General features: G+C 39.7%; 2 protein-coding genes across 2 annotated transcripts in view; one reads left to right on the top strand and one right to left on the bottom strand.

Moving 5' to 3' along the window:
* Positions 1 to 27,175, bottom strand: part of mtor (mechanistic target of rapamycin kinase) — a 72,656-nt gene that overhangs the window by 33,890 nt on the left and 11,591 nt on the right. Inside the window, exons 18-29 of the mRNA XM_019863058.1 lie at positions 25,981 to 26,110; positions 21,563 to 21,813; positions 21,363 to 21,449; positions 19,015 to 19,182; positions 17,386 to 17,498; positions 16,744 to 16,906; positions 16,209 to 16,301; positions 15,747 to 15,893; positions 14,500 to 14,642; positions 13,700 to 13,862; positions 13,132 to 13,277; positions 832 to 907 (exon numbers count right to left, since the gene is read on the bottom strand). Of these exons, the coding sequence (XP_019718617.1) occupies positions 832 to 907; positions 13,132 to 13,277; positions 13,700 to 13,862; positions 14,500 to 14,642; positions 15,747 to 15,893; positions 16,209 to 16,301; positions 16,744 to 16,906; positions 17,386 to 17,498; positions 19,015 to 19,182; positions 21,363 to 21,449; positions 21,563 to 21,813; positions 25,981 to 26,110 (1,680 nt within the window). The remainder of the gene's footprint in view (positions 1 to 831; positions 908 to 13,131; positions 13,278 to 13,699; positions 13,863 to 14,499; positions 14,643 to 15,746; positions 15,894 to 16,208; positions 16,302 to 16,743; positions 16,907 to 17,385; positions 17,499 to 19,014; positions 19,183 to 21,362; positions 21,450 to 21,562; positions 21,814 to 25,980; positions 26,111 to 27,175) is intronic.
* angptl7 (angiopoietin-like 7) lies at positions 6,982 to 9,621 on the top strand. Its single transcript, XM_019863057.1, has 5 exons — positions 6,982 to 7,477; positions 8,090 to 8,190; positions 8,292 to 8,486; positions 8,614 to 8,809; positions 8,907 to 9,621. Exons 1-5 carry the CDS (start codon positions 7,120 to 7,122, stop codon positions 9,074 to 9,076), a joined length of 1,020 nt encoding a protein of 339 aa, XP_019718616.1. The 5' UTR covers positions 6,982 to 7,119; the 3' UTR covers positions 9,077 to 9,621.

Here is a 27,175-nt window from a genome sequence, read left to right as displayed (position 1 = left end):
AGATAGATATTTTTTTTTCATCTGAATACTGATTAGTTGATAGAATTTTCAGTAGGATATCCAAACACCAAAATATTCGATAGCCGCAGTCCTAATTTCTCATCACTGTTGCCCTAGGTAACTCTCCAAAGCTACAACATTACATAATTGCTCCATGAAGTGTGTGACAAAAAAAAAAAAAAAAAAGTGCAACATGAGGTATGCACATTTTCTGTACACTCCAAGACAGCATCAATTTGCTAATGTGTGCTTTTTCAACAAAATTTTTGTCTATACAATTGGGAAAATACTCAATACTCCAAGCCAGACGAATAAATGGGTTTTCCACATGCTGCATTTTAAGAACAAGGTGTTCTGCGGGTAAGCAGCTGGACAGTACCCCCTAAAGAGATGGAAGTTGAAATAAAACAACCCACAGCACAGGTCATCAAGGTTGTATTTTATCCTGTGAATCAATCGTGGCATTGAGAAGATAATGGTGACCGTGAGAATTACCAAATCCAATGCCAACTTGCCAAGTGTTGAAAATGCAATATCAAATTCCAAATTCTATTTCATTTCTCATGGGCAGGCTTACCATTACTTTTTCTGATCTGTCTTGACAGCTTTGAATAAGAATGCAACATAAGTTTAACACATTAAAGTTGCTCACATTTATCCCAACTAATTACACTATGAAGCAACAGATTAAAAACAAAAAACAAAAAAACAAACAAAAAAAAAACAGTCACATAATAGTGGCAGAAAAGATTCTGGAGAAATACAGATGACTTAACGCATGTTTGGTAAACTCTACCTTTAGTTTATAAGGAGAGGAAAAAAACAACTTACCAGTTCACCAAAATGTTTCATGGCATACTCCAGCACACCTGATGCGGCTTCTGGCTGCTGCAGTTTATTGTTGATACTGAAAAATAAGACACATACTGATTTTCAGAAGAATATCTAAACTGAAATTGTATGTGGGGTGTTTTTGGAATGAGCTTTATGAAACAACTTTTGCTTTTCCTAAAATTGGAATCATAGCTTCAATAACTTCCAAAAACTGTGATAAAATAAAGTTTAATATTGGTTGTTGTCAATGGAATTCACATTAAGATGCACATTTTGAATCTCTGTTGTCATACTTCAACTTGTTTTTGCTTGAACCTGTTGCCATATATGCCAGTGACAGAATGGTGACATATCTGGAAAGCGTAACTGCCTTACGATGATGTATGACGTGATATGGTTCTGTCATGACATAATTTCTAGGAGGATGTAAAGTGGAACCTTGGGTTGCAAAATTAATTGGTTCTTTTCCCCATTCAAATTCATGGAAACAGAATGAGTCATGATATTGACCTTAGTTTGATCGTTGTGTGGTTAAATATTAAATTCTGCGCAATGTGCAAAAAGGTGACAAGATAATTTATGGTGATGAAATAACAGTGGGTTTGTTTGCAAATCACTGTGCAGTGTCTTAGCCTTTCTGGCTATGGTAAATGGACACCGCCTCCAACAATGTGACACGGCTTTAGCGTTGCATTGTGGGATGTGGTGGTCATTTTAGACCCGCAAAAATTAAATAAATAAATGAAAGTAACAAAAACAAAGACTGCAGAACCACAGAGCCATGATGGTTATTTGTCGAGAAAAATTACAAAGAATTTTGCGGCCACGCCAATGGACGGGCATTGTAATTCGAGTCAATTTGTGGAGGAATTTAAACGTGTTACGTTCCCATTCATCTGGCAATTAGCGTGGGTCAAAACATGCCGAATTCAAATCAAATTGCACTCATAAAATAACCACCAGAGGGTACTGAAACTGCACAAATGGAAACCAATCTGGCCTTTTTAACAGTGTTGCTTTTCATATGGTGACATGAAAATTGACGATATTGTGGCAATATGAATATCGCAATATCGCCGTTATTGTTACATCGCTACTCTGCAATGGTATGTAAATTAGACTTTGATATAATCAGAATAACTGACATTTGAGGCACTTTTCACTTTTGTGTTATCTTTTGAAGGACAACTGCACTATACTATACTGTAGTTCCTTAATGGTAAAACCCACGAGAAATCGCAGCCAATCCATCTGTAAAATGAAGCGCTTGAGAAATGATGGTATGCAGTGGAGTTCCTGAGGACAGTGGCTGAGGGACGCCTGAGCATGTTTGTCAGACATTACTTTTGAGACAGAGCTGAGGTCCCAGTGTGATGAAAAATAGCTCTGCGTGTGGCCAATGCAAATGACCTTAAAGCTTGCTGTGACAGGTACAATTAATATGCACACCGGGAATTGACTTGAATAGAAACCCAATTAAACCACTGTCAGCAACGTAGGCACTAAACTGAACTCTGAAATGATCATCATTCACCAGCAAAGTTAAAACCAGAGCACTTTTTTAGCCAGAGGTCCAGAATAAAACTTTTTTTTTTGAAATACCAAGGACAAGGCCATAAAGCAAGTTTTAACATCTTCAGAAATGTGATTAAAATATATAAGAACACCAGTAGAGAGGGTAACAAGCTACACACACAGATCTTGAAGATCTCTTGTGCAAAACAAAAGATATTGCAGATATGAATTCATATTTCTCCAGAGCAACTGGGAATCTGTTCCGTGCAACACAGAAGCAGCTCAGTCAAGGTATGCTAAACGTTGCCCAGTTGTGGCTTTTCATCAGAAGAGACAACGGTGAATAAGACTCTTCTCTCCTTGTGGACCCTGTAGATTTAATTGGCCTGCAGCTAAAACCATCTGGCTGCCAGCTTCCACAACACATGCAGTCTAATCACATCCACATGACAAGGCTCAAACATCATGTTCTCCATCTCAACTATTCGCAAGGACAGAACTTCATGACTCGTGTCAAGAATCTCTTTTGCTCACGATGAAAATCACCATGGGACAAGACAGAGCCTTCGTCCTGAATTGAAAGGTGACATCCAACGGTTGAAGCTCTGCCCGGTCCAACTTCAGAATAATTAAGTATTAACACAAATACGTATTGAAAATGTGCCGTTTATGCAAAATCAAATCACTTAGTACAATGAATTCTTTGAGGATTATTGGCGAGTGAGTCGTCCCCGAAAAGAAAAGACGAAAACTGACACCAGTTGTAAAGAGGAATGGCAAGTCAATTGACTCAAGAATGTAAAGAACATAAAGAAACCTGAGAGACCATTAGGTTCAAAAAGGACAATTTCAGACCATTTCGAAATATATTGGCCTCAAGACTTACACCCATTTACCAGATTTGCTTTTCAGATTCAACAACTCTGAATATTTATTGCCCTTTTGATTCCAAAAACAGACCTTTGCTCCACTTTTGTTCTCTGAATATCCAAAGGAAAATGCGACTCTGCAGGATACTTGCTGTAAAATAAAATAAGGAATCGTCAAAATCTCGGCCTTCCACAATTAATGCAAGGAATGTAACGCTGAACGAACCTACGCTGAACAAAGACTCTTGATCAAACTTTACGAAAAATAGAAGAAAGGACGACAAGTTCCTCATGTAATAATTGGAAATCTTGTAATATATGCAAAGCTAACAGAGGGGAACACCAGACTTCACTACTGGACCAAATTTAATAAGAAAGAAATCCTCTTGATCCCGGATATTTGAGGCCAGCCAAATGCACATTGAGACCTTAATGGAATCAAACTTCTGAAAGGCGAACTGGCAAAGTGCATTCAGAAATTAATACTGATCCGTCAAATGTACAGCTACTCGTGTGAGAAAAGCTTAAATAATGCAGGGCTATTTTTACATCTGAAGCCGTCTAGTGACCAGTTGAGGGTGTACCCCAGCTCTTGCCCAAAGACAGCTGGTTTCGGCTCCAGCACACCCATGACCCTAGTGAGGAAAAGTGGTACACAGAATTCATGAAGGGACATTTTTACATGTGGATCAGGGTTCAGCAACTTTGATGGTGACAGTGAGAATGTGTGCATCCCCAAACTCAGACTCTGAGCGTCTTAGCATGGAGGTAAAGCACGTGAACTCAACACCTGCTGGATCGCACACTTGCAAACTGTCCTGGGATAAGCGTAGCTGATGGTGGGTTAGACCTCTGGCACCATAAAGCTGCTCAGCATATTTTTACCCAACAGATCCATCTAAACGGGATAACATTAGTTCTTTCTAACACCGTGAATGGAAATTAGGCAACGTTTTTTTTTTTTGTTTTGCTTTTGTTATGTTGCCTCGAGCATGTTGAGCTTTCAGCTGGAGAAACTATTGAAACATTATCGCCAACTGGGAGAGCAGAGGAGACCGCGTTTCCTGGACTCGTCACCTTCAGGTTAAAAGGCCGGCAGAACAAAGTGTCTCTGGTGCCCCCACTCCTTGAAAAACTGGAAGTGACTTCATTGGAATGCTGCTGTTACTGAGTGAAAAACGAAGTCTGGACTTGGTTGCATATAAAGAATATTCTCTTCAGGGTTGTTCCAGAAATATATATATTTAATTAAAAAAAAAAAAAGGCAGACAGAGTTCACCCTCACACATATAAATCAATGGCAACCTAAAATATTGTGCGTTCTCATTCAAACCCCTGGGACTACTTTTGTGAATTGTGGATGCTGTATTCGCCCAGGATGTTTGTCCGAGCTACTGGTTTGGAGGATGGCAAACTGTGAGCTGATGGAGTAGCTTGTGTTTGCTCTATAACAGATACCAGCTGGCAGCCATCACTAGCTGAAGCCACCAGGACACTTGAGGGTCTGCCAAGGCATGAAGTAAGCCACTCAGACCTGCACAATGCCCCCAGTGTATTCATATAGTCTTCCACCTCATGGAAAATAGTATAAAAGTATCTTAGAATAGTTGATTTAAGCCAAAGTCAGAAGGTTTAACTGTGTAACGGACCGTTGTTCACATTTTTTTTTCAAATGAAGCCCAATGCAAGTCAGCAATAATCAGATTTGGTTTAGCATGGGATTTGTCTGCATTGGATTTTATACCTTAAAAAAAAAAAAAAACAAAAGCAATCCATTGCCAACTAGAGAAAGTTCTCAAAAATGATTCTGCACCAATGATCACTCAACCGGGCATCTTTACCTGGTAGAGTTCCAAGTGCACTGTGTCCACAAAGCTATACACTTCAGTTTGGTGTGCCAGCGTACAGTTTAGAATGGTAAGTCCCCGTGTGACTTGTGTTTCCACTGCAAGATTGCGGGTGGGATGATTTTATCAACCAATAAAAAGCCGGATGTCTTAGCAGTAAAGACGAAGCAAACTGGAGTTGATGGAGCAAATCTTTAGGGCAGTAACAACACTGTTGGACTGGCGTTTTAAATTACAATCAATGTTCATATCTACTGGCAATTTGGAGGCAAAGGCCTACCTCAGTCTCCATCGTTAAGTTTTAATGAAAACCATATAGTTAAAATGTTATGTTTAGCCTTGATAGCCGTCCACTATTGATGTAGCTTAACTTGCACAGTGTCGCAGAGAGCTTGATATTTCACAAGAGGTGGGGTATGCCGCGGACTGTCTGCAAGTCAACTAGGGCTTGACACGAAATGATAAACATCCACACGTGAGCAGCTGAAGTCTTCAGTTCACTGAATCTGGTGCGTCTGTGTGGTCGGAAGAAGTAGGCGCACCCAGGAATAATAAGACCATGCAAACTTTAGAGGACTCGGCAAGCTACTGGTTGAAACATAATTGTATAGTGAGGAAGCCGTTCTTATCACTCCACTAACTGGATGATATATTGATTGTCCCCACCAAAAAAAGATTACTTAAAGGGAAGGATCTGCAGGACAGGTAGAAAAGAGTTAACGTTATGATGTAATTCCAATTTCTTTTTCCACCTCATGTACCGTAATTGAACCCATGAGTGTTCTGATGACAGCTTAGCTCCAGTGGTCACTGGTGAATAACAGAATATCTTTCAGCATATTTGGTGACATAAAAGCCTCCAGTGAGCATTGTGTAAGTCACCATAGGTCGGGTGCTTTGGTAAGAATGTAGCATCTGATGAGACGAGTTAGTGGGTAGCTGTGTTTAAGTGTACTGTTTCGAAGGAAAAACGGTGTGCTTGTAAACATATTAAATAGCATCCAGCTGGTTCGTGCTAGTACCAAATGACAGAGTCCGGGTCAAGTAAAGAGGAAAGTGATGCCGCTGGGATGCATTGCTGGCAAGTGAGAAGATGTGACTCAGAGTAGTTAGGCAAATGAGGACATGCAGGAAGGCAAATTAATCACATTTTTCCAGAAAGGGAGACTGACGCACATCAGTGACTGAAGGTTACAGGATTCACGAGAGCTTCAATGACCAAGAATCTATTATCACGTCACCAACCTTGCCTGTGATTATTTAGAAAAGAGACAAAGTTAAACTATATAAACTATTTCACATAAACTTGAGTAATCATTTAAAAATACATTTGCATTAAGGCAATTTAGACTTGATCGGATGTATTCCACCATACTTCGTTACGTTACAATTCTCATGCTTTCAAACTTGTCACCTGATATTCAAGGATATTTCACAAAATTAATGGAAAAAAAATAATTTGATATAGATTCATGCATACTGAGTTGTGGCGTGTAATTTAGAAGAGCAGCGTTCCAATCTTCAAGGACCGTACTTGACGCAGGTCTTGGCATGTTATTCCTTAAGAATTTAGTCAAATCTGCAGAGATAACTTGAAATACCGTAAGAAAGATTACACTGCAGCCGTAGAATCGTCAGTAACTGTGAATAACATTTGACAAAGTTGTCTGTAATTTAACTGCTAACGCAAATAACTGAATTAAGAAGCTAACTTAAAACTGCAAATGCCCTTGGAACTTCAAGCAGCAACCTTTGGATTCTTTTGCAGAGAAGAGGTCAACAAAAAAAAATGTAGAATAAGCGAAAGTCACTTGGAAGGAAAGGCAGAGGGGGCAGGGGTGAGAAAGGACTTACACCCAGTGGGTTGAGCACTTGGAAGAAATGGGAGGACCCACATGCAAATATTTAAGATGCTCTGGGAGAGGAGGTCTTCAGTGAGGGAACACGAGTGAGCTGCCGTTCAAAGAACTACTGAGCAACCACAACTTGACTGACTGACTGGGCTCGAAAAGCTATCACCAACAACCCGAGTGAATATCTAGAACGTCTTCAATATGTCAAAAGTCAATCTCAGTATTGTGGCAGTCAGCATTCTGCTGGTAGTGGGGACATGGGCCCAGAATCCCAAGAAGGCGCTGAAACCACCAAAGCCAAACAAGGCTCAGTGCTGCGATGAGGTGCGTTCTCTCAAGGTTCAAGTGGCTAATCTGACCAGTCTCCTCGGGGAGCTGAGCCGCAAGCAGGAGGCAGACCTGATGACTGTCGTGAGGCAAATCATGGACCTGGACAAACAGAACCGGCAGCAGGAAGCCAGGGTCACCGAGGCCGAGAGCAAGTACTCTGAAATCAACAACCGTGTGGAGATCATGCAGCTTCAGACCCTGCAGTCTGCTCCTCAGACGACAACATCAGGTGAGCATCCATCCTTTTATCGCGGATGTTAACAGCAGCCCAATTAGTAGCACTTCAGTGTGCAAGTATCATAAAATAAATGCATTAGAAGGTTTTTGTATATCGGTTGTAATCTTTTTTAAATCCTTTTTACGGAATTTAAAGTTCGATCTACATAACTGTCAATCTGATTTTCTGTCAAAGTCATCTATCATTTCAGCATTAAAACGACACGAACCCAGAGTGGGGCAAACCAGGCATGACATCATTTATCATTTCAGTATCTTGACTGTGCAGTCTCACAGGGTCACATTTATGTCACTGAGAAAAGGGGGCACGGAGACCTTTGGACAATGTGAGCAAATTAGACAGGACCGCAGAGCAGGACGAGGCCTAGGATTGGGCTAGATTTAAGACTTGAGATTTCGTACGAATCCATCTCTACTTCTTGCAAACTTTCAACGGAAAAGGAACCGTTCATTCATCATGAAGTAATTAGTATTACTATGCCGGGATGAAGGTGAAGAACAGAATAAACTACAGGATTCCAAGTTATCTTTTGGGGTGGTAGTTAAATCAGGACATTAAACTATTTCAGTCTTTGATGACAACTGACAATGTTCTTTTCTCCAGATGCCATCTATGACTGTGCAACACTCTACAGCAAGAACTATAAGATCTCTGGCGAGTACAAACTTCCAAAAGATGAGTTCCTGGGAACACCTGAGCTCAGTGTGAGTAATACTGAAGCTTTCTGTATTTTATGCACTACCTTGTGGTGATCATTTTGGTAAAGCATGAATGAGGAACATTTGGATTTTGAAAATCCTTGTAGGTGTTCTGTGATATGGAGACAAACGGAGGTGGCTGGACTCTCATCCAGAGGCGTAAAGTTGGTCTGACAATATTTAGCCGCGACTGGAAGCAGTACAAAAGCGGATTTGGATCCATCCGCGGAGACTTCTGGCTTGGCAATGACCACATATTCCGTCTAACAAGGCAGCCTAGTGTGCTCAGAATTGAGATGGAGGTAGGTGTTGGCAAAGCCAGGTCTGCAAAATTGAAGGAAAAAAAACCCACACACAAACGACGCATAAAACACATTTATAACTAACAGTATGAGTGCACAAAAATGACTAAAAACATTTCATATGCAGGACTGGGAAGGAGAGACTCGTTATGCTGAGTACGGGCTTTTCTCTGTGGCCAATGAGCTCAACAGCTACAAGCTCTTACTTGCCAACTACAGAGGGAATGCTGGAGATTCTTTGCGCTACCATAACAACACCAACTTCAGCACTTTCAACAAAGACAATGACAAGTGTGTGGATAACTGTGCGGCATTGCGCAAAGGTAATTCATGACACCAACTCCAAAAACAATGGAGCAATGATGGTTATCAAAAACTGTCCAAATAAATGCCCTCAACTCAATCTCATCTCTTTTGTAGGTGGTTACTGGTACAATTGCTGCACTGACTCAAACTTGAATGGAGTTTTTTACCGCTACGGTGAGCACATGAAGGGCACGGATGGGATCACTTGGTACGGATGGCATGGTCCCAACTATTCCCTCAAAAAGGTGGAGATGAAAGTCCGGCCAGTAGGTTTCCAGCCCTAAATTCTACAGATGTAAATCCTGGATCAAGACCACACAAGATCTCACTTATACATGATCAACCAAAAATGGCTTTCCGACAGCTGCCAAAGGAAGTCAATTTGTTGAGAATTGCCTTGATGAGGTTCAAGTCAGTTGAATGTTTTGTTGGTATTGGGTGTTATTGTAAATTGTAGTTGTGTTTAGTATATTTATCAGAAAAATATTGTATTTTAAATGTATGCTCTTTTTCCACTGTACCACATGGGTGGCTGGACTATGACTCATTTACAGTACTTGCAAAATCAAGAAAGCTTTTTTTTTCCTGCATTGATAAATTTCATTCATGAAGAGTAGCAAAGACATGTCAAGGTGGATCAAATCTATATCATGTGTGGGTAAAACCCAATTTCAATGCATCGTTTTATTGCTGGAATGGGACCAAATGCATTTTAATTGTGCTGCATTTTATTTTAAAACAAACTATTGATGTCTGAAATTTGTAAAATGTGTACAGAGCTGTAAGTATGCTGTTTTTATGTGACAGAAAATAAACATATTTTTTAAAATAAATTATATGCCTAACTTGGCTCTGACAATTACCGTTTCCGGCTTCTGTGGCTCCATAGTTTTGAAACGTGACTAACTCAATGCATACCACAGTATTCTCACCATTCATACCAAACCTATTTGCTTTGAGTGACTGACCTCTGACTCTGACATGTGGTCACCTCGTGACAGAAGGTTCTAAGGCTGCTTCACATCAATGAAGACCACCCACAAAATACTTTATTCCGCCATCAAGAAACATACTTAGCTAGCTAGCTTCATGGGTATGAAAATAAGACAGTTTTGCTACGTTTTGATCAACAAGTTTGTTACAATACTGACATGCTTACAAAAAAAAAAAAAAAAAAAAAAAAAAAAAAAAAAATCATAAATTTGTTAAAAAACTAACAGCTTTAAAAAAAAAAAAAAAAAAAAAAAAAAAAAAAAAATCATAAAACAACTACAAAAGAAGCTCCTGTGTCTAGGAAGTTCTATGGCAGGCTTGGAGAGATTCATTTTCATTTTACAAGGTGCCACATTAACTTACGATAAACATCTAATTAAGGCTGTAATAGTATCCCTTCCCTTTTGGAAGAAATTACCAGTGGAATTATGTCGGAATGTGGCGGAAGACCGACTAATCCAAGTCTATAAAACTAATCAAACTGGTGAAACCAACTGTAACAACATTGTGGAAAATATTACTCGTAATAATGACACTCTGGACTGTGTCGGGTCACATATATTTTCATAATAAAATTGGCTTGACCAAAAATACATCCTCGTTGTATATGAACTGCATCTGGAGTGGGACGTCATTTTATCAGCCTGCTTTACAGAGGGCGACAGTGACATTACAACAGGGCTTACATCCTCGTCCCGAAAATATGCACGATGAAAGACTTGCATATATCTGAAAAGGAGACCTGACAGAGTCTAAAAATGTTGGCGAAGGGCCATTGTTGCTATACAAAGCGGCAACAGTGTTATGGTTAACTTTGAGTGCTTTTGGCTTGTGCTACGAAAGTTCGGTAATTTGGGGTTTTGTATTTCTCTTAGCACTTTCAAACGTCAGCAGCGATGGTTGTTGGCGCCATAGTTAGCACATTAGAGAAACAATCATGGCTTTTGTACTTTAAAGACTCTCAGGCTGAACACAGTCTGTTCAATAACGCTGGTCAAGCTCTACCTTTTTTGTGACACCACCAGATTTTGCGAAGAAAATAATACAACACTATAGCATTCAATCTTTAACTGCCAAATTTGTGTACAAGAAAAAAAAAAATCAACCTTTGCTTAACAGACTTCATAAACTATGTTCATGCCCATAACTTTGATCATGTACGATGGACAGTGACACACTGACGAACGTCAAGGGACGTTACTGCTGTCTGTGACCACACATTAACATGAAACAGCTGAATTTGTGGTACACATTCTGATCTTCTATTGATGTGGACCATCGAACAAGATTGTACAGAGATAGACAAGTGTGCTGCTTTCCATGTGACGCTACAGCTATGGTGAGATTATATCTTTGTGCGTTCACGCAAGCAGATCGCATTTGCAATCGATGGCCCACTGGGAGGATTTTGCAGTATATTATGCCATCTGTGTTGCTTTTTTAACAACTTGATTGAACTCAGTGAGCATCATGAGAGGCGGTGTATTTCGTTGCATCATGCTAAGGAAATATATAAATATGTTTTAACACAGTGCATTAAAAGGGCAGACTGCATGGCTACTATAGATGACATTTTCATCAAGAATTGCAGACATCTAAAAAGATCGGATCAAACGAAGCCGAATTCTAAATTCCATTTTCAAGTATTTCCATTGTCACCACCAGCGATATAGCTCAACGTTTATTATTAACATGTGTTTCAGATCCTGCAGCCCATTGCCCCATATAAACATTACCCAGTTTGATCATTATAATGGAGATGGAACGAATATGGTCAATGAACAACATACCACTGCAGTTGAGGATAAGGGTACAAAGGTATTCTGAAATTAGCCATAGCAATAGGGCCTACAAATACAGTCGTGAAACCAAAACCCTTTACAGGCCAAAGCATCAAACATGGGAACTTGGTCAAAATGGACAGCAGCAATAATAAATACAATGACAAAACATTTTACTCATTTGTAGTGGGGTATCATTGTTGCATTGTGTTCAAATTTGAGCATAAAGATCCACACGACAGAATAAAATGCCCAATAGTATCAGAAGGTCATGAACACGCACGATGAATATTCAATTATTCAAGCATCAGCATGTTGCCTTCCATATTATCAGAATGGCGATCAGATACTGCGTGCGATTTTTTTTCCACCCCTTTTCAAAATGAAGTCACGACTCATTAGAGCCAGGTTTACAAAGTGTTTCTTGCATACCAGGCTATGTTTATTTATTTTTTATGGGAAATTCTGGAGAGGTGAGAACCAGATGGGGATATTGAAAAAAACTAGACTGCCTGTTACCATCATTCATCATCATCATCATCAAGGCTCCAGAGAAATTGCAAACAGCCCCGAGAAACACAATTGCAGATACTCATAGATGAAAAAGGGGCAAATGTCCAATTAGATGGCTGGAAAACTGCTTTCTGTATGCCATTCCGAAAACAAAGAAATAAATGCAAATACAAAAGGGTGGAAAACGTGACGCATTATATCTAAAGGTTATGGAACTGATGGCATGTGTATTGTAATTGGATCAATTTTTTTCAAAATTAACAGTTGGCTTGTGTCACACTCACCTGCCAAACTAGATTTTTGTGACAATAACTGTGCATAACTACCTGGAACAATTAATAGGAAAAGGATGTGAAATTGGCCTAAAAAGACAGTTGTAATCTTTCAGTTACATTGACTCAATGACAATAAATACATAATACTACTTTAAGCTGACATACAATCACAATGTTTGCAGAAAACAAAGAAAAATTAGGCAAAGCATTCAATACAACCACTTCTAAAAAATGACCAACAATCATAATAATAACAATAACAATAATAATAATAATAATAATAATAATAACAGTTGCTGTTTTTTGTCAGCATTGGCATATATTCCACAAAATTTCCATTTAGTTTTGGCAAGAATTCACAAAATAATGGGTACAGAACTGAAGATGAAAATTCGTTGAATCCTGTCCTTCAGGAACTACAATTAATCTCAAATATAATAAGTAATAAAGAAATTGCAAAATTAATTTGAGACTTATCCTACTGTGAAATTTCATCAGATATGGTGGTTACCGTTTTTGTTATGCTTTGTAAGCGCTGATTATACTTTTAGCTCCATGACTCTTCACCTCCCTTTTGCGATTAGATTGATGTGCTTTGTTAATCACAGAGGAAATGAAGTTCTGGTAATAAATCTTTAGTTTTAGCTTTGGCAGAAGTCTGTGCTGTACAAATGGTTAGAATATGATACACCTGTGTCATTGGCATTTTGGCTGTGCCTTAGGAATTTTCAGCATTCACATGCAATTTCAATTAAGAAATGAATTTCAGCGTCCTACCTGATAAGAGACTCCAGGATGAGGGGTGACGGACCTTTTTGAAACTCCAACTCTTTATAATGCAAAGCTTTGGCGTATGCGCGGCACTTAGCGGCTCTCTCACCAAGCAGAACAATACCATTGTCGTCTCTCAATGGCAGAGGCCCCTGGACAGGAGATTATACCAAAACAAGCAACCAAGTCAGCCAAGGAGGTTGCTACACAACAATTCACTCCTAGAGCTAGTTCAGAACATAGGACAGTTTTAGCACAGCACACAGGCTAGCAAAGTTAGCACATAGGTGAGTGACATTAGCCCTTGGTTATCTCTGCGTTGGTTTCACTGTGTTTACATTTGCTGGATTGACTGTTTCAAAAAATTTAATCAGTTTAGTCAATTGTGATTTCACAATGATCATATTTACTATAGTACTGCGCTATTCTGGTTTTAGAATTCAGCCATTTTAAAATCCCCTCAGATTGTGTATCTACGGACACACAGCTGAGATTTCCCCCTAAATATGACCTGTCCAATCCTGCCGTTTAATTGTTCTAGGGAGGTGTGGTGGTTTTACTGCTCAATGTCGACCTTGTCACTGTGCTCCATGAACTCTGCCAGGTTCAGTAGCGTCTGCGTGACCTCTGCGATGTCCTGCGACGTGAGCGCTAACTCGATGCTGCGGATGAGCTCATCCTGCTGGTCTTCACTTAGTTCGGACCAGCAGGATAGGAAAGCCGCATTGAACAGGTCCCTATGGACAGAGATACACAAATGTTAAAAAGACACTTGGGGATGTCGAAGAGCAGACAGCCTTTCAACTACCTTACAAACACAGTGATTAACCAAGTGTAATCTCTTTCAGTTTTTTTGTTTTCTTCTTAAGGTCACATCTGGAAGCTACTAGTGTTTGCAACCAGTACACAGATCCACAACATATGTTCTGTGTGGGGTTTTTTTTTATTTGTTTGTTTTTTTTGCTATGCACAGTGGTAGCTATTCATAATGCAAACACTACGAAGTGGTCAATTATGTATTATATTATTGTGGGACAAATACAGGCCTATTATATTTTAATTATCTCAGAAGTAACAGGTAGGATTTGAAAGGTCAAACAACAGAGAGGAATTGAACCATTAGATAGGTTAGCGGTTAATTAGACTGTCCGTCTGCTTGAATCTGAACTCTTCATGCTAGAAAGCCATTTTAGATGGCTTTTGGAAGGGTTTTTTGTGTGGGTTTTTTTTTCCATAGATCCATCGCAAAAGACAAATTTTAAAATATCTGAACTGAAGATTAACACCATATTTTATTCCATCTTCAGTTCCTGTACGTATAATGGCCAGGTGTCCGAATACTTTAGTCTGCGTATGACTAATGTGGTGGTGTACCTGGCTAGTGGGATGTAGGTTTGAGCCAACGACCAACACGATCTCAGTGCTGGGGAGGAAGACTCCTTCAGAAGGACAACACTTAAGCGTCTCAACCACTCCAGCCAGTCATCTTTGGAAACCTTTCGAGCGGCGCCCCAGGCCTGTGAGCAACAGATCGTTTTCTTAGTTCTTGAGAACTACGTGGGAGCAGTCTGTTGGATGATCGCCATGCACAGTTGCACAAATGCACTTCTGTGATGAAATAGTTCACAAGAACTTTAGATTTGATTGATTGTAAATTGCTCATGGTTGCAGAGCAGTGGAAAACCAAACCAAAATCAAATAAGGTTGCAGTTCTTCCATTACACTCGGGATTGATGTTCATTCCATGCTTTGTAATTCATCATTGACACCATCGTAAGACAATATTAATATCGCAGTACTTTGACTTGTCATTATAAGAGTGCCACATGTCTTTTAAAAGCCTACCTCAGCATGAGCTGCAATGAGAGGCAGTGGATTGTCGGTCAGTTTCTCAGAGAAATGCTACATAACTTATTTTCCACGAAATTTTGTCGAGGAAATAAAAGGTGCAGCTAAAGGAATTTATTTTCACTGTTTGAATCACTGGAACTAGCTGCTGTCCACGGTATCACTGAATGCACATGGCCCCTCCTGGCCATTCCTAGTGTCTTACATCATTCTCCTGTGAACCAGAAAGTAGCCAGCTAACAAATGAACACAATGACTAACAAACACAAGACTCAAATTTGGGCTTTGCATTCTTTTTAAATCTTAGATGAAACGCTTTGCACCCTAGGTAATGTTGATCTAGATGAAAACTCAAATCTCGGGAAGACAGTGGATATGATATATCCAAATGTCAACTATTTTGACATGCGCCAACACAAAAACATATTAAAGTCACAAACGGTCCCTGTTTCTCTTGAGTACATAATTATCCTCTTTGCTATGCTATCTGACCCTACCGCGTTATCTTTTGTGCCGCAGTAGAGGTCTGTACTCTAACGGAGATGTTGCTGTTCTTTTACATAAAGGCATTCGGTTACCCAGTGCGCATCTGCACTCAATAGATTTAACCACCAGACTTGAGTTGTTTTTTTCCCCTTTTAATTTGTCACGGTCTGTTCTTAAGTCACCACCTCAAGTAAACTAAAATGTCTTGCAGACAAGTGATTGGTTTATATACTTCATTTAACATGCAAACAGAGCTAAATACAGCTTTCATTACAATTCTTTCTGACCTTTTGAAGAGCTGTTGTGCTAACGTGAAGTTTCTTCATTGGTCCCGCTTCCACTGGTCCACTGACCAATGCATCACCTTGGTTACCACGTACATGGCGGTGCTGAAAGATAAGAGGATTCTCTTCCTCCTCGGCCAGAGTATAGCCCTGTTACGAATACAGACATGCAAGGACCACACAGATGGAAAAAAAAAGGCTGTCGCATCAGGCTGACCAAAAAATGTTTTGTGAATTAACAAGTGCATATCCATTCGGGGGAATAACTACAAATTATTTGGTTGTGTTACATACTGTGTGAATGTAACTTTTTTTTCTCAAAAATGTAGCACTACTCAATGTTAAGGTGATAATTGCTCGTACTTTAAATATTGAATAATTGCAAATTAATGTAAAGGTGTATTATTCATCACTTTAGCAGAGTTTTCAGTATTTTTATTCCCTACAACGAGGAGAGGAGCTCACCTTAACAATGCGACATATGAGGATGTCATAGCGTTGGTGGTTGATCCGGTGCTTCAGCATCACTTTATTTACCATGGGGATAAAGATCTGGTACTGCAGATGGGAGGCAGGTGAAGGAGAGTAAATCACAGGGTATATGTGTGCTTAATTACATACCTAATTTTGTTTTCCCCGAAATCCTTTTCCCCATAAGCCAAATAAATGAGGATCAAACTACGTATGGGGTCTTACATCAAAAGCTTCCTTTTCACATGTTGCCAGACGTGGCTACATGAGGAATGCTAACGATAGTGTTGATGAATGGGGAGGGGTAAGGCATGGGAGGAGACAGAGTAAATGTGACCTTAGCCATGCTCATAAACAGAACACCCCCACTGACAGACCATGACATAAGCAGTCTAACGGGAAGTAATAAAGGGCACGGGGTGTAGGGGTAAGTGAAATACCGTTCATTTGCAGCCAGCAGTGGGAAGGCGGGAAGTGTTCTACTGAGTAATTGCTCCATCGGAGAGCTCCACAGAGAGCCAACAGCTACCTTTTTGCCCAATTGGAAGACGAGCGAGGACAGGGTGTCCATGGACGTGGAGCGCAATTCAGGCGTACTGTCAAGCGTCCGGACGATGGGGTGGATAATTCGAGATGCGTAGTCAGTGAAGTCCAGGGATTCTGTTAGCCTGTCCAGAGTCTCTAAGGCAACCCTGAGCCACAGAGAAGGAGGGGAAAAACATTCAAATATACAAATAAATATATTTGCATATTCTGCCCATGATTGCATGTTTTTTCTGGGTAAAGTATGTTGATTAATATCGCATTTTTGGAGTATGAATTTCGCAGAAAATTTGCAAATGTCACACCATGAACAAACCCAGACAGCATGTGAGTAGTGACAGTTGTTACCAGAGGTCTTAGACACTGTGATGTAATTTTCAGTTGGTAACAAGTGTCAGAGATGGATTAACAGTTGGATTGTTCTGTTTAAATCATATTTCAAAAATGCAATGTCTTGATTATTGGGGGTGCATAGAAGATGTTATTATGAAGAACATTTTGGAGTTGACTTCCCCTTTAAAGGGTAACGTGTTCATATGCGAGTAAAGATTAATGATTGAGTCAGGCTTGACTGAAATAGCATTTTCTGGATGAACCGACACTCCATCCACAGACAAGTGGTACAGACTTGCGGGCTTGCAGGGGCACATCGGGGGCATCAAAAAGCTTGACAATCGGAGGCAGCAACAGGTGGAGGTAGTCATCGAGATTGGCACCAAACAGCTGGATGGCATTTAGCAGCTGCAGATAAAAGCACACAACCCAGCACAAACATCTTAGTAGGTCTCTCTTGGTGTCACCAGTCACTTTTTACCCGAGTAATCGATAGAATGATTGATAGCATTATAAACTCGACAAAGATTTGCAAGCAAAAGTCCTAATGAGTCGCCTCTAAGAATATCTCCAACTGCTAAAACACGAGCAGAAGTGAGCACCCTTATTTAATGCGCACATGGCACGGCAGCAGGAAGCAGAGGGGTGCAAGTGTATCCTGAGAAATGGTTGTAGACAGAATGAACAGTTCCATGGAATGATGGAAGTATGCTTTTCTTTTCCTCTCCTTTGGATTAGTGGATAACCGGAGTCCCATTTCACTACATTTTGCGCAACCCCAAATCCTTTTGAGCCAAATCCAGACCCAGATCTGACTCATAGATGACCCAGTCTATAGGCTGCTGTTATCTAATGAGTAAAGCCTCAGAGATTAACCAGTAGCAGAGGGGAAAATGCACCACGAAAAAACATTTAGCATATGATAATGTCCTTGTGGCCTTCAACCTGAACTATTTTCAGGGAAAAAACACACAAACGCGAGAAGCATCTAAAACAGAAGTGAGTGGCTGCTTTGGGTCTATACAGTCTTGCCTTTTGGAGAGTGCATTACACAACTTACAGTTGAGCTCTGAATGAGCTTGATGGAGCCAACAGAAAACCGAACTGGAATATATTAACAACATTGGAACCCCTAAATTCTAATGAGCCACAGGCACAATTGGGAATTTTGATGAAAATCTGATTCATGTCACACAATCATTACGAGTTTGAACGGCCATCATGCATGACATCACAAGACAAGCATTCAAGGATAGTGTCATTTGTTGTTTGAATGTTTCAGTTGCTCAATAAAAAGACCAGCCTCAACAAGGTGTGTTGAAAGAAGAACGTGTGACGAGAAGAATGTATACCAGAGGTTACGTGACGTAACCACACTACATTCAATACAGTCAGACCACAGCTGTGTTTTCACTTCATATCCAACTTAAGGTAGACTGCTTTATTATTTCTGTATATTAATATCCGTGGCTTTTTCCATGTGTATGAAATCTAATGTCAAAATGTTACTGTAATGAAGGGTTTATGATGGTGGCAGTTTGACCCTGAAACAAGTTATTTGTATTTAAAATCATAATCACTTCAAAATTCAAACACTTCATTAGGCCAACCAGCTTCTCTGAACGGATTGTGTTCCACTTTAAAATGTGTAATTCCATGTAATTCCATGTAATTTATTCTTCACCGATAAAAAAAATGGTATACATTCTGACTGATTATTCTGACACTTTTCCATACTTCATGGGAATACACTTTCAGCCCATGGTGAGATTTCAAAAACTCTTACCAGCATACAAAATGTGAACCTGTTTCAAATCAAAACCTCCACCTGAACACAGGAGGCTAATGTTTTCGCCAGCAGTCATTTCAAGTAGTCAGTTTCAAACAAAGATTGCTTTTGTTGGGAGCACAAGCCTGCATTTACCTTAATAGTAACACTGCGCCCGGTGCTGTTGTCATGCATGAAGACACGCAACATGTGCGGGATGAGCTGAGGCAGGTAAAGTTTAAACTCTCCCCCCAGGGCCACTACAATCTGTTCAATCAGAAGGATGATGGTGTTCTGCATGGGATTGTTTGGTGTCCAGTACTCCTGCAAAACAACAACAAGTACTTTAGTTTCCCAGTAACAATTTAAAAAAAAACAAAAAAAAAAAAAACAGTAGCTATTTATTTTGTGAGAAATGTGGCAGAAATGTATTCAAAAATTCAAAGGGGCTACATGAATTGCAAATCAGCGACGATTGGACTCCTGAGCTCGATTTGTACTCGTTCAAGCGACAGTTCTGATTCTTTGCAGCCAGATGACACAATTCAATAATAAATATGCTGAAATATTGGATGGTATCTGTAAATAATGCTATTTTTCTCATTTATTAACTGGGAAGTAAGATGACATCACACTTCAGTAAAAACTATAACACCATTTTCGGAATAGGTGGTACAAATGACAACTGTGTTCCTGAGACACACTGGCCTTTGAACTTAAAAGCAGAGTACATGATGTATGATTGGTGGAGGTGTTTTTGGTCAAGAGGCCAGAGGGCAAAATATACTGACTTCCCACCTTGCCTGCCCGTGGGTGCTGACTACAGCGCAAATGAGTGCACGTTCGCAATGACTATTCAAGAGTCCTCACATGGATGCAGCAGTTAGGGAAGAGAAAAAAAAAAGGAGAATAGATTCTTTGTTTCACTTGCCTTTTATTCACCCGGTGGGACATAGTAGCTTCTCTTGGTTCTCTCAATTATTTCTCTCTAAGATTTATCACCATTGAAAAAGTACTTTTAACGTTGCGAGCGAGTTCCAACAGAAAGGTAGTCATACGATATTTTGTGCCTTGCAATTTAATTATGAGCATGACAGGTGGGTTTGTGCAAGTGCAGAGGATATGGATTTAGCAGTCATTCAGCATCATGTGATAAAGGTGAATGGTGTGAGTCAGTGTGGGTTTTAACGGGAAGAAGGAACTGGATGTTTTGAGTGGAAATCATACCTCAGAGCTGTTAACTACGGCTACCAATGGCATATGTATTTCAGCATGTGAAATGATATTCCCAACAAGTGGGAAGCTGAGAAAGCCTGATGGAAAGAATTTAATGGCTACATTTGATTGATCATTTGACATGATTCTATGAGTCTTGCTTGAGTGATACGTTGTGTAATAATTTGCTGATGCTCTGCTCTGCTATGTGAAATGGGGGCCAAAACGTCATTCATCGAGGCCCTGATCAAGTTACAAACGAGTCAAATGGAGAACACAACCTCCATCTCAAAGGTTTACAGCTGTTTGCATGAAGAGACTGGCTGATCCCCGTTTGAAAACTGGAGGTCAGGGGACACGGCCATTTGCCATTTCAAAAAGTTCTGTGCCATTCTTGACACAGAGCATCCGACACACAAAACCTTTTGAGAAAATAAAATGATCATAATGAAACGAAATATAAAAATATGATGGCTAAAACCATGAGTTAATAACATACACCATTACCCTGTTGCATGTGTAATCATTTAAAAAATAATTTTTAAGAGATCAAGTCAACCTTTACAGATGATTTTTTTTGCATTGATTCCGCATCTGCCCTCGTTTTTTTTTCTCTAGCACATCAGGTTTTCATAATAATAATATAGTAAAATATTAAGTAATATTTATAAAGATTAGGTTCAGCAACAGGTGGAGTTTTTTTTTCTAAAACATCACAGCTATAAATTACAACACAGCATGGATACTGCGCAAGCTTTTATAGTTAACACTTAAAAACAAAATATGAAAACGACTCAAAAACCTGACATTTTGGAAATCTACATCGAAAATATGTTAACAATACATCTTTAGTTATGGAGGGCTTTTACAACAGCTTTAGGGACAGACAAAGCCATCTCTGATTACAGTTATTGCAGATCAGAGCTCTTGATGGCAAAAGCTCGCAAGGTCTTTATTACCAAGCAGCCTCTGTATCTTGAAGACCGAGGTTGTTACATTGAAAATAATAGAATGCATCCCAAAAGGTATTTTGCTCAAGGCTATTCTGAAAGGATTTACTGTGCAAGCGGGCCAGATGACTAATCAATAAACATGTTCCAAATGAGAACATTTCCCCAAAACATCTGCAACCGGCGCTAGTTCATTGCTCTAAGCTTCACTCGAGGTCCTCTTCTCTCCTACCCATTGCTCATCTCATCCGTGACATATTAAATCATTGGAACATCCTCACTGATGAGGAAAAGAGGGGACCGTAATTACAAGGATGGAAAGTAAACATAATTACTCACTCTGATGAGGGTGAAGATGTCATCCATGTAGGGGCGGATGTGGATCTTGACAAAGCATACCACCATTCCCATCTGCTGAAAAAGGAACTGGAGAAACACAAGGAAGAAGTAAGACCAGACTTACTGTGGGAATACCGGTTTTAAACTGAAAAGGAGAAGAAACTTGATAGCATTCTAACCCTGTCTGGAGTGCTACCTACCTCTCGGATACTGGCATCACAGACGCGAATCACGTTGAGAAAAGTGGGCATGACCTGAGGTAGGAATTGGACGCACTTGAGGCCCAGAGACTTGAAAATGAAGGTAACAGCCTGTACCACCATGGTGTGGTGGTTTGACAGTGATGGATCTCTCAGGATACGCATCAGAGTAACGATCGCCACGGCGGGGTAAAACTCATCCAGGGGCAGGTTTCCCATATTGACCAGCATCTCACTGGTGCTGTAGTCAGCTGGGATTGAAGAGAAAACTACAGTCATCAACAGCACATGATGGAAATATGAGCGACCAGAACGTACATCAAGGATTGTCCAGTTGTTGCTCTTAGTCAATCTGCACAGCTTGCACCTTCCATTGTGAAGTGTTAATTGAATGGGGAACTGATCCCACACCAGCTCCAGCCATAAGTCTGCTATGTCAACCACCATACTACCAATGACTTCTGATAAAAGATCCCAAAATTCAAATATTTGTGGGAAAAATAAAAACAAATACATGGCTTTTCTTGTGTTTAGTATACTGTTTTGTTTGGAAGCATTCCATCTCGCACAAATATTACCGTATTGGCCCGAATATAAGACGGCCCTGATTATAAGACGACGCCCTCTTTTTCAAGACTCAAGTTTGAAAAAAGACTTTTTGACCACCAAATTAATTTTTATACAGAAAATAATTCCAGTACATCTGAAACAAATGATTATAACAATATATTTGAGAGAAAAAGCATGGCATTTTGCCTCATTCAAATCTTAATATCTGAACATTTAAATATGTAAACTAAAGTGCAATCACATTCGTAAATGAATGGCTTCTGGTTGAAATGTAAATTACATCATAACTTCTCCTCAGCTGCCGGTTAACCTGGCCGATCTTCGACCCACTTTTCTCCAGATTGTCGCTATGTTTCTCCATTTTCTGATATCTCTTCTATTATTTTCTTCTCTTTTCTTTCTTACCGCTATTTTTTATTTTTCTTCTTCGTGCTACCCTATTTTTTTTTATTCTTCGTGACAGGGGTTCACTTTGGCCTGGGGAGTCAAGTACAGCATTCGCTTCAATGATATCTGGCGCCATCTAGCGTCGTGAATGGGTATAACGTCTAGACCCCGAATATAAGACGACCCCCACTTTTTCAGTTTTATTTCAATGCAAAAAACACCGTCTTATATTCGGGCCAATACGGTATGAAACATGACATTGATATCGGAGATGCGCCGCCAGTAAAGCAACGTCCGTATCGCGTTGATTCAGTGAAGAGGGCAGCCATGAGAGAAGAGAATCGAGACCTTCTTGAGCAAGGTTACGCTGGCAGCCTCTTCCTAACAGAGGAGGGTGTAATAGTAACCTGCATAGTAGAGGGGTCTTCCATTGAGTGTACTTGATGGTGACAAATATCTCTAATGCCTCCTGGTTGTGCGCAGTATCTCAGTACTCATGTTATAGGACGTTCGGGACCCTAACCTAGTCTTCTAAATGAATAAACATCATTTACTTAGTCGAGACATTCGTCAACCTAAAAAGGCTTTGGTTCCAACATCATGGACAAGGGGAGGTTTAATGCATGAACATAACCGTGAATCACAGCATGCAGCTTGATCATGGCTATAGCCTGTGTGTTTCATCATCTTCAAAGACCTATATCCATGTGGAAAAGTGTCCCCCAAAGCAAGCATGCTTATGGTTTTCTTGTATTGTGAGCTTTATGAGGTAATGCCGAATCATATGGGGGTATACTGTTAGCAGACATTTCCGGACATGATGTACATCAACTGTAGAGGTAAGACTGAACTATCTACTTTATATATAACACAACACTTTGCATACACTGTTAAGACATATTTTTATTGAAAGTATCCAGACATTCAATCCCAGGAAGATATATTTTATTTTTCAGATGGTAGGGTAAAGGAGGGTCTGGCAGTGAAATTGTTTGCTTTGAGTATTATACACAAGTACATTATATTATAGAAAACACATCTTATGCTGTGTTTTCTATTCTGTTTGCTAATTTATATTTATTCTACAAATATACTGTATTACTAATGCTATATTTTATATTGTACAGTTCTTTCTGAAAAAATTATTTTGTGCAATGAAACACTTTGTTTTGTGTTCTTCCCCCCCAATTTTGCTGCTGTAGACTGCAAATTTCGCCAGTGTGGGACAAATAAAGGTTATCTTATCTTATTATCAGATGTGACAAATATTTGTCATTGTTGTGAATAAAGTGTACTGCACTTTTGCTCCAATAACATATTTAATGTATAATGGTACTGTACAAATTTGTATGACCGATGTGGTTTGACATGATTCCCTCACGGAAATAAGGACGAATTAGGGCGTTCCAAACGTTTGTTTTTGGCATGCAGGACAGCTGTTGAAGGGCAACTTTCAGCAAGGGGGCTATAATATTCGAATGCTCGTTATTGAAGAACTTACGGTAATTGTTGCCTTTGTATGTGTCATTACCTTGACATACCATAATCTCAAAGTTCAAATGACAGCTGTTGGCCGACTATTCATTCCTGCGTCCTTCAAAGCAGTTTTTTTGTATGTATCTTTTCCGCAAGTGATGCTTATTGTGCTAGTATGTCGATTTAAATGTGGAGAACTAGACGTCTGATGCTAGACAGATGTCTGATATTCAGGGTCTTATTGCACTCCTGCAAGAGTGCTCATCTCCCTGAAGGGCTGTAGACAACGTAGGCTGTTAATAGGTCTGCAGACTAAAGTGAGAAGCTTTGCTCTTTGTGCCTTTTATTATTCAAATCGACAACTTGTCTGCAGAAGACAGCTAATGCCCTGTTTATGTAGCCGAAAAATAAATAATCAGTGGGGTTAAATTAATTAACAGAACTGACGGAAAATATTTTTGCAATTTTGAGCAATAGCGATCTCATCAAAAAATATTTAAAAAAAATACAGTTAAAGAGATGGGCAGAACCAATGAAAAATGTGACAGACAAAATTGGTGCCCTAAAAACCCACACGCCACAAAATGACCCTAATAAATCTGCCAACACATACGACCTGAGCCATCAGGTCTGGCTGGAGTCCATTCAGTTTGAGAACAATCTGGTAAGACTATTACTATATTGTAAGTCAAGACACAAGCTGGGATGCAGGCGGTAGTTCTCTATGCGCATGGTTACATGTGCATTCAGTGTCAAAATCTATCCCATCGACCTATTTTTCTCAATATCGAGCTATCATTTGGATGTCAACTTTCTGAGCTGTGCTTGGAGACTTAAAGTCTCTCAATGAATCTGAACAGTGACGGCACATTTTGCCAACATTTGTGAAGTGGGGAGCACATTAAGTGATTGAGTTCTTTTCTAAGACAAAAATCGGGGGGATCAAACCTGGAAAGGGTCACATTATTTCCCATTTTAGGCAAACGTATTAATGACTCTGTTCTTCATATTGTGTCAATGGTCGTTGATAAATCTGGCCAAAGTTTGTTGAACATATAAACAGATAACAGAAATTTGACAGGAAGTCAATTTGAAAAAAGCTTAAAGAAAAAAAAAAAAAACATTTTGTCATCATTCATCACAATTTACATGTTCAAATGAAGTAGGAATAAGTAAAAACATAATAAAGCAAAAAGACAAAGCAAAAGCTCTTTCGATGCTTCCCAAGTCTGCCGAGACACACGCACGTGCATGTCGAATGAACAAGACACATGATCTGCCAACGACGACCATGGGCTTGAAACGTTCCATAACTCAGTCATAATTAAAGAACCATTTTGCCAGAGAAAGCCCCCAAAATCCAGATGCTCTAAACCATCTCTTAACTGGCATTTGGTCAACCCAAAACGCAAAAAGAGCTGATGAAATCTATCCCAATCCATGTACGTTTTATTCTACATACTGAAAGGTTTTCTTAAACAACTTTTACACACATTACACCAAGACGTTAACTGCCCTCTCACATGTTATGTTTTTATAACCTTAATGGCCATCCACAGGAGGTTTGCAATTGCCAATGCCCTGTATCCTGCATGCGTCATTGAAATATATATTTTCAAATGTACATCCAAACACAATCTATTATGGCAACATGTCCTATGGTTGGCAGGTGTGTTAAAATCTGGCAGCCATTGCACATTTCTATGATCGCTAGTCTTAGTAAGCTTTTATACCTACACATACAGTATATAGACAAAGAAAAATTTGCTCACTGTACCCATGTGTAAATAACGATCAGTGAAAATTTAGGAAGGGTCCATGATGTGGGTGAGGGGCTACAGAACAAACTTTCCATCTGCTGAGAATTTAATATCACGAGTATTTTTCCAAGAACAAAACAATGCAGTGTTTCACGAATCATTTATTCAGGACACAATAAAACCTGCTGCCTACGCAGAGATTAGTCACAGCGTTGAAAGGCATACCTGAATCCTGACTGGACTTGGACTCAGAGAGGCTGACTGCAGAGGCATCTCGTGACTGGTCGATCATGCCAATGTTCACCTTGTGCTTGTATGGGTCCAGAGCTCCCAGCAGACCGAGAACGCGAATGGCCTAGGGGGTTGGACACATGACACACACGCCATGACAGTAAGTCATCTTCTAACTGCTGGAAATCTGCAATTATTAATGAATACTTTCTGAAAACAGACAAGCCTCAAGAGCAATCACAGAGCACAGACCCGCGCCAAGGCCATGAAGGCATACCGGCACCTCAAATGTTTTCCTCATTTATTCCCTTGTAACTGGAAATGAAGGCTCTGCATGAAACTTTACCTCTTTTTAGCTACTGAGACCACGTCACAGTGCAGAGCATGATATCCAAATCGGGATTTTTTTTTTCATCCATCAAATCAATGAAATAACAAAATTCGACTTGTCATGTGAATGCAACAGTCCATGATGTGACACGCATGCGGACATCCATCAAATCAATGAAATAACAAAATTCGACTTGTCGTGAATGCAACAGTCCATGATGTGACGCGCATGCGGACAAAACATGACGTTGAGTGGCACCGTCAAGTGGCGCGCACAGTGTTTACAAAAGTAAATCGTCCTTTGTGGAGCTTCTTTCAGAATGACAGAGGATCAAGGCGGGAGTAGGTACAAATATTTTTGGAAAATGAGATGAAATTTATCCATCTCCTCATTTCATGGAGACGTCGAGGAAAAATGACGCGCCGTCATTACCACGCATAACAGATGAATCGTCTGTGTGGATGAAATACTACCATCACCACAAACGTCTACTTAATGCTTCATGTTTCAGGTAGAATTAAAGTCAAATGCACAAGTAACAACTTTGCAGATGCAGCATGAGCGAGCGCAGTGCATATTTGGCTTTTGATGGAATATACATTATTAAGTGTACAAATGAACGCTCATTCTGCAGATGCATCGGACACATATCCGATTTATATCCATTTGCCGAAAGTTTAAAAACAAACCAAAAAAAAAAAAAATCAGGACAGTGCATGGAAAAAGTTGGAAAAAAAAAACATCTGATACATGTCGCATACTGTATGGGCAAAATAATAAAAGTCAGAGTTGGAAATGTTAATATGACCTAAGATCCTTCATTAGCAGACCTAATTCAATTTCACTATATGACAAACT

Source organism: Hippocampus comes, unplaced genomic scaffold (assembly GCF_001891065.2).
Source record: "Hippocampus comes isolate QL1 unplaced genomic scaffold, H_comes_QL1_v1.1 scaffold1, whole genome shotgun sequence".
NCBI classification, from domain to species: Eukaryota; Metazoa; Chordata; class Actinopteri; order Syngnathiformes; family Syngnathidae; genus Hippocampus; species Hippocampus comes.
Note: the sequence above shows the minus strand (reverse complement) of the source record. Positions and strands in the feature narration are given on the sequence as shown.

Coding starts and splice junctions, on each gene's coding strand:
- angptl7 (XM_019863057.1), top strand. CDS start 7,120: ATGTCAAAAGTCAATCTCAGTATTGTGGCAGTCAGCATTCTGCTGGTA. Junction 7,478..8,089: donor TCCTCAGACGACAACATCAG/GTGAGCATCCAT, acceptor TCTTTTCTCCAG/ATGCCATCTATGACTGTGCA. Junction 8,810..8,906: donor CTGTGCGGCATTGCGCAAAG/GTAATTCATGAC, acceptor TCTCTTTTGTAG/GTGGTTACTGGTACAATTGC.